This window comes from Nomascus leucogenys, unplaced genomic scaffold (genome assembly GCF_006542625.1).
Source record: "Nomascus leucogenys isolate Asia unplaced genomic scaffold, Asia_NLE_v1 000786F_10942_qpd_obj, whole genome shotgun sequence".
In the NCBI taxonomy this organism is placed as follows: Eukaryota; Metazoa; Chordata; class Mammalia; order Primates; family Hylobatidae; genus Nomascus; species Nomascus leucogenys.
This window is the reverse complement of record NW_022096464.1, coordinates 1-8,228: the sequence shown is the minus strand read 5'-3', so window position 1 is coordinate 8,228 and position 8,228 is coordinate 1. Positions and strand designations below refer to the sequence as shown.

Genomic DNA, 8,228 nt, shown 5'->3' with positions numbered 1-8,228 from the left:
CTCAACCTGCCTTCTCAGTACCTGTTTGTCTTGCTTCCCATTGAAAATACAAGCAACTAGTCACATAGATTTCATAATTAACACAAAATAGCATGACTATGGAAACATAGGGGGAAACCCTAAGGAAAGCTAGAGCTACAAATGTAAAAAGATTACAGAGAAACGTTGCACTAGTGGCTGGTGCATGGGAGCGGTGTTCAAAAATTACTATTACCTTAATGATGTGAATACCAAGGCTGGCAGCTGCTTTTAGATATGGTCCAAGGTCATCAAGAAACACGGACTCGGAGGGCTGCAGGCCAAGCCGCTCCAAGCACAGCTTGTAGATCCTAGGGTCTGGCTTACAGATCCCTTGCATGCAGGACTCCACGATCTGATGGAGGGACAGGAATGAGAGATGAATGTCCCGAAAGGTGGAGCTCCCACATGCACGCTGGTAAACTTTTTGAAAGGAAAAGCATAAGAAGGACAGTTGAGATTTATTATAACAAGTAATTTAAGAGTGTTATGATATAAAATGATGTTGCCTTCTTACATTGAGTAATTTGACAATACTGGGTTACAACGTGGGGGCAAACTAGAGAAACCACTGCCTGTTTCAGACACTGTGACCCTGTGCAAACAAGCAAAGCCATAATGGGCCTCAGTGCCATCATCAATAAAATGGGAATAATATTAGTAGTCATCTTACCTATCTTAGCTTAAGTGAGTTCCAAAATGACAAAGCATTTGGCTAATGTCACATCTTGGGGCTAAAAAGAGCAGAAGAAAAGCTGTACACGTCAGTTTTATGGAAAGTATTTTACCATTTTTTTTTTTCCAGAAAGAAGACACTGTTACAGCTATAAAATAAATATGAAGTTAGTGTTTATTTCAGAGGTAAAAACCCATCCATACTCCATTTAGACAGAAATTCCATGGGAGGGCTGACACTGTTCCTGACATGCTAAGAGGCTTCTGTACTCTGATGTCCTTGCTTCAGCCACGTATCTGATCCAGAATGGGTGGGGGGTGCTGCTGAGAGTTCAGGAGAACACGGGGAAAGCCTTCTCAGTGTCAGGCTGTCTCTGATCCACTGATTCCCCAAAAGTCCTTTTACAGTGTCCCCAGGGCTTCATCTCCTATAGAGTGGGCGCAAGACAGCCACATAGCTTATAACCAATATCCTCTGATCTGCTGCAAGAACAGAACTAAATCTCTGACTTGCCACTTGGAACGACCCAAGCTCTCCAAGGCCAAGGACAAACCCAATGGCCCCTCTCTCTACCCTACACTTGCATTCTCGGTTGGGTGGGAACTGCCCTTTCAGGTAAATAAATGTCTGGAATAAACTGGACCTTTCTACTTTCTCTTGTCTCCTAAGGACCTGAATGAGCTAAAAAAAAAAGCCTAAGAAGCTACCCTAAAGAAAACGTCAATAGTGAGAAGTACAGAAGCAGGGTGTCTCAGACACCAGTCGATGTAATGCACCAGATGGAAGCGGCAGAGCTGTACTGGCTGAGACAAGAGAAGGGAGAGTGGAGAGAATTGGGGGGGATGCGGCTAAGTTCCAGGAAGCATTCGGCTCCTCTCACTAGGTGAATTACATTTGGGGGAAGTAAAATAAATTCTTAAGATTTATTTGATAAGATCTCTAGCCTTCTCTTTCTTTTATATTTTGCACATGATAGCATGAACTTATTCAGGGCTTCTATTACTTTCTTGGCAAAGCAGGAACTGTGGGAACAAGGTCAGTGTTTTTCCAAATGTAGATCAAATAAAAATGATTTTATTTATCAAGGCCCTATCCCAGGAAGATGGAGAGGAAGCCTCCTTCTCAAGGTAGGCATGACAGAGGCTGTGTGATAAGAGAAAAGCATGGACAGAATCTGAAGTCCTTCATTGCATCTTGGGGTATCTCACCCCAGCTGCAAGGCAGAATCACCTGTGGAGCTTTTTCGAAATACACATGCCTGGATCCCAACTAGACCTACTCAATGAAAGCCTCCAGGAAAACAGACCCAGCATCTGTACAAACTCCCAGGTCATGTGATGTGTAGGCAGAGTTGAAAATCTTTAATCTCACTGGCACAACGAAGGGTACAAATACACCCAGGCATAGGCAGATGTAGGGCTAAGGTAATATGCCACTTCCTGGACCCAGCAAAAGTAGCTCTAACAAAGATGGAAAGAATCAGAAAGGGGCTCTGGTAGCAAAATGTCCAATACTTGAATTATCAGAGAAATCTAATCCGATGTGTTCCAGAGGCTACCATGACTCTCACTATATTTGTGAGCTGTTCCCTTTTGCACTGACTCAGAATATCTTTGGAGGAATGGGTCAGGGGAAGGGTCCTTCTGATCCATCACAACTCTAAAAGGTGCTGGAAGATCAACTGCCAATCTGGGCTTTGGAGTCTCTAAAGGGAATTATCACTGCTGTTGGTAATAAGACAAAAACAAACATTTTTAAAGTAGCCAAATAGGACCGAGCACGGTGGCTCATGCCTGTAATCTCAGCACTTTGGGAGGCTGAGGTGGGTTGGTCACTTGAGGTCTGAAGTTTGAGACCATCCTGGCCAACACAGTGAAACCCAGTCTCTAATATTAATAAAAAACACAAAAACTAGCCAGGCATGGTGGCATGCACCTGTACTCTCAGCTACTAGGAGGCTGAGGCATGAGAACTCCTTGAACCCAGGAGGTGGAGGATGCAAAGAGCCGAGATTGCACCACTGAACTCCAACCTGGGTGACAGAGAGAGACCTTCTCTCAAGGAAAAAAAAAGAGAGTACCCAAATAGGGGCCAGGCACGGTGGCTCATGCCTGTAATCCCAGCATTTTGGGAGGCTGAGGTGGGCAGATAACTTGAGGTCAGGAGTTCGAGACTAGCCTGGCCAACATGGTGAAACCCTGTCTCTACTAAAAATTCAGGGGTGGGTGGTGCCAGGGGTGGTGGTGCATGCCTGTAATCACAGCTACTCAGGAGGCTGAGGCAGGAGAACTGCTTGAGCCTGGAAGGCAGAGGTTGCAGTGAGCTGAGATGGTGCCACTGTACTTTAGCCTGGGCAACAGAGCAAGATTGTCTCAAAAAAATATATATAAATATAAAAAATAAATAGGTCAGGCACGGTGGCTCATACTTGTAATCCCATCACTTTGAGAGGCTGAAACAGGTGGATCACTTGAGGTTGGGAGTTTGAGACCAGCCTGGCCAACATGGTAAAACCCCCGTCTCTACTAAAAATATAAAAATTAGCCAGGCATGGTGGCACACATCTGTAATTCCAGCTACTCAGGAGGCTGAGGCATGAGAATCGCTTGAACCTGGGAAGCAGAGGTTGCAGTGAGCTGAGATTGAGCCACTGCACTCCAGCCTGGGTTACAGAGTGAGATTCCATCTCAAAATAAAAAAATAAAAATAAATAAATAAGCACCCAAATATAGCCAAGCATATCAAAACAATAGGTTTATCACATGACAGGTTGGGATACACACATGGAGCAGATGGATTTCATATGGAAGTAAATCAGGCTGAGGAGGGCAGTGAAGTTTTATTGGACAGCACTGGTCTAGGAACTAATGTCACAGAAATAGAAGGCAACATAGTTGGTCTTAGAAAAGGCCAAAGGATCCATTAAGATATGAGGGTTGATAGAGATGCTTGTGTTATATGAAGACTAAGGTTTGAATTTAGAATGTAAAGCTGAAGTGTCAACCAGTAATCAAATGCCATAAATGTCTCATCTTGCTAAGAACACAGTGATATCTTAAAGGGTCTGTTTTCAACCTATTGCATTTAAACCTAACTTAGTCTAGTGTCTAAAGGAAAAACTCCCTCACTCAAGATCTGCTAGAAGACAGCATTTAACATTGCACCCTGAAGCAAGGGCACAGATTCTGTTCCAATGGTTTTCAATTAGCTCAAGCTTACCACATCAAACTGTTTCCGGTCCAGGGGCAAAAAGCTTTTCTTGTTGGGAAGATAAAAATTATTGCGCAAGACTGCAGTCTGAAGACCTTTTGCCCGAATTTGAGTTATGGCCTCAGTCATCACTGGGAACTGCTTTGCCACTGGCTCACTGGTCAGCAGAGAGAAAAATGAGTCCACAGGCACGGAGGTCTTTGACTAAGAACAGGAGAGGGCACAGGAGAACAGCAATCATTAAGAGTGACAAACACTCATGGCCAACAGAAAAAAAAAATGCTTATTCCTGGCGTCCTTCTGCTCTCTGGCTACAAGAGCCCAGGCTCACAGCTTGCTGCTTGCAGGAAGTGTGTTCCTCAGCCCCTGTGCTGAACTCTCATATAAGGTTTTTAAAAGTTACCTAGGACTAGAGTTACAGGCTGGGCACAGTGGCTCACACCTGTAATCCCAGCACTTTGGGAGGCTGAGGTGGGAAGACTGCTTGAGCTCAGGAGTTTGACACCAGCCTGGGCAACAAAGTGAGATCTAAAAAAAAATTTTTTTTTAACTTAGCCAGGCTTGGTGGCATATACCTGTGGTCCCAGCTACTCAGGAGGCTGAGGTGGGAGGATGGCTTGAGCCTGGGAGATTGGGTTGCAGTGAGCTATAAATCAAGCCATTGCACTCCAGCCTGAGCAACAGAGTAGGGAATGGAGCTATTTATATCAATACTACAATTAAATGAATTCTTTATTCTGCTCATGGATTGCTAGTTGAAAAAAAACAGCATATCATAAAAGGATACAGTGAACTCTAAAAGTATATGAAGTATATATAATTTAATTTTTAATGATTGAGAAGTCATTTAATGCTTTTTGTATTGCCTCAGTAACACCATTATGAACTTTAGTTTCTGATCAATTTTTTTCTTGTTTTTAAATTCAATCTGTGTGGGTTTTGAAAACTCTTATAAGGCCGGGCGTGGTGGCTCATGCCTATAATCCCAGCACTTTGGGAGGCTGAGGGAGGCAGATCACGAGGTCAGGAGATCAAGACCATCCTGGCTAGCATGGTGAAACCCCATCTCTACTAAAAATGCAAAAAATTAGCCAGGCATGGTGGCACGCACCTGTAGTCCCAGCTACTCAGGAGGTGGAGGCAGGAGAATAGCTTGAACCCAGGAGATGGAGGTTGCAGTGAGCCGAGATCATGCCACTGCACTCCAGCCTGGGCAACAGAGCAAGACTCCGTCTCAAAAAAAGAAAAAAAACTCTTATATTATCACATTTCAAAATGTGCAAAGGCAAGTCTGCTATTTTATATATACATATACACACACAGATTTTAGAACAGCTTTACTGAAATATAATTCACATGCATGCAAGTCACCTATTTAAAGAGTACAATTCAATGGTTTTTAATATATTTACAAAGTTGTGCAACCATCACTGCCATCATTTTAGGACATTTTCATTACTCTAAAGAGCAAACCAGCCAGGCACGGTGGCTCACGCTGTAATCCAGCACTTTGGGAGGCCAAGGTGGGTGGATCACAGGTCAAGAGATCGAGACCATCCTGGCCAACATGGTGAAACCCCGTCTCTACTAAAAATACAAAATTAGCTGGGGCTGGTGGCATGTGCCTGTAATCCCAGCTACTCAGGAGGCTGAGGCAGGAGAATCACCTGAACCCGGGAGGCAGAGGTTGCAGTGAGCCGAGATCACTCCACTGCACTCCAGCCTCGGCGACAGAGCGAGACTCTGTCTCAAAAAAAAATTAAAAAAAAAAAGAGTAAACCGTACCCATTAACAGTCACTCCTCATTTCCCCAAAGTCTCCTTGTACTAGAAACCACCAATCTACTTTCTATTCTATGGGTTTGCCTATTCTGGACATTTTACACAGATGGAATCATATACCATGCAGTTTTTTTGATTGGTTCTTTTCACTTTGCATAATGTTTTTCAAAGTTTACTATTATATATACACATATATGTTTATTTATAGATATCTATAAATTGTGGAAATATATGTAACACAAATTTACTATTTTAACCTTTTTTTTTTTTTTTTTTTTTGGAGATGGAGTCTTACTCTGTCACCAGGTGGAGTGCAGTGGTGTGATCTGATCCAGCTCAATGTAACTCTGCCTCCCGGATTCAAGGAATTCAGCTGCTCAGCCTCCAGGTAGCTGGGATTACAGATGCCCACCACCACGCCTGGTTAAATTTTGTATTTTTAGAAGAGACGGGGTTTCACCATGTTGGCCAGGCTGGTCTTGAACTCCTGACTCAGGTGATCCGCCCACCTTGGCCTCCAAAATGCTGGGATTACAGGCGTGAGCCACCGACTCAACATTTTTAAGTACACAGTGCAGTGGCATTAAGTAAGTCGTGTTGTCATGCAACCATCACCATCACCACCATCTATCCTACAGAATTTTCTTACTATATTTTAAATTGTATTTTAGTAGAGCTATTATGGTTGCATGAGTTATATCAAGAGCTTAGAACAGTGCACAGTACAGAAAAAATGTTCAATATTATTATTGCTTTAAATAAGCTTTTTTATCAAGCCATTATGTAGACAGCTCCTGTTTTAGTATCTATTAGAGGGGAGATTTCAGGTTGTTGAATGCATGGAGGTGCTGGGAGGAGGGTGGCAGGCCAGAAAGGGCACAGTGGGCTCTAAAACCTTTGCCCCCAGGTATCTTGTCATCTGGCTGTTCATTTGTATCCTTCATAATATCCTTTATAATACATCCAGAAAACATTAAAAAATATATGCTGGAGGAACTTAGTAAAGAATTTTTTTTTTTTGAGACAGAGTCTTGTTATGTTGCCCAGGCTGGAGTGCAGTGGCATGGTCATGGCTCACTGAAGTCTCAGTCTCTAGGGCTCAAGCCTCAGCCTCCTGAATAGCTGGGACCACAGGTGTGCACCACTATGCCTCGCTAATTTTTTTAATTTTTTATAGAGACGAGGTCTGGCTATGTTGCCTAAGCTGGTCTCAAATCCAGAGTTCAAACACTTTCCTGTCTCAACCTCCCAAAGTGTTGAAGTTACAGGCGTGAGCCACCATGCCCGGCTAAGAATATTTTTAGTTATTCATATATGAATTGAACATTGAACACCTAGGGGTGAAAAAAATAACTTTATTATTTTTTTTGAGACAGTTTCGCTCTTGTTGCTCAAGTTGGAGTGCAATGGCATGATAGCTCACTGCAACCTCTACCCCGAGGTTCAAGCAATTCTCCTGCCTCAGCCTCCCAAATAGCTGGGATTACAGGTGTGTGCCACCAGAGCCGGCTAATTTTTTGTATTTTTAGTAGAAACGGGGTTTCACAATGTTAGTTAGCCAGGCTAGTCTCGAACTCCTGACCTCAGGTGATCCACCCCCTGGGCCTCCCAAAGTGCTGGGATTATAAGCATGAGCCACTGCGCCTGGCCTAAGAAATAACTTTAAAACATGTAATGGGTTATTAGGTTTCACTTTATTTTCAGTTTAACTAACTTATACATGAATGTTGCAATCACTACTCAAGGCAAAAAGAAAAATATGGAAATGTAGGTATGTTTATCACTCACCATTTCAGAGCAAAGTCTCCCAAATTCTTGTAAAAAACCCTCTGCTGTTATTTCTGCTCTCATAAATCTCATCCAGGGCCCATTTTCACCACCTTCCATCAAGGCCTTTAATATAGTTCCAGAAGGGATACGATTCTGTACCTCCCATTCTATAGGAAGTAAAATATGCAAAAGTGGAATACATTGACACACGCTGGGGTTTAGGGAGCTCAGGAAAATTACCATACCAGTTCCTGCAGCCTCGCTGTACTGCCAGGGTGGATGCTGTTGGAAATTTGCAGACATTCACGAAATGCAAAATCTCAACCTTAGACCCCCAGAGGAAGAGCAATGCTAATGTGTACGACAGAGAGCACACTGCTGTGAAGCATCAGATCCTTAGTGGTTGCTTGAGAGGACTCCGGGCACTGCATGATGAATTTTCTTCCTTGGTCTCATATTCACTGGACCATATGTTAGGTCACTTAACTGGACCTGGCAGAGACTATGGAAGCACATGAAGGAATAAGCCAGATCCTGGTGGCCCCCAAAACATGCCCTTCCTTCTATAAGCTATAGTAATTCTTCACAGCATGGAGTGAGTACACTGAAATGTTCACCTGAAATGCTGTCTTTGTGGATAAGGAAGGAAATTTCTTCTTTTTTTCAGAAAAAGCCTCACTCAGTCACCCAGGCTAGAGTGCAGTGGTACAATCTAAGCTCATTGCAACCTCCACCTCACAGGTTCAACTGATTCTCCTGCCTCAGCCCCCCCA

At 43.3% G+C, this 8,228-nt stretch overlaps 1 protein-coding gene across 1 annotated transcript; it reads right to left on the bottom strand.

Annotated features, from left to right (window-relative positions):
* Window positions 1–214: 214 nt before the first annotated feature.
* Window positions 215–7,758, bottom strand: LOC115833938 (acyl-CoA dehydrogenase family member 10-like; the record flags this gene model as incomplete). The annotated part of the gene is made up of 3 exons (XM_030808757.1): window positions 7,474–7,758; window positions 3,914–4,108; window positions 215–373 (listed from the first exon to the last, which is right to left on the bottom strand). Coding segments are annotated over exons 1-3 (639 nt in total), but the record flags the coding sequence as incomplete, so codon positions are not given.
* Between the last annotated feature and the right edge of the window lie 470 nt (window positions 7,759–8,228).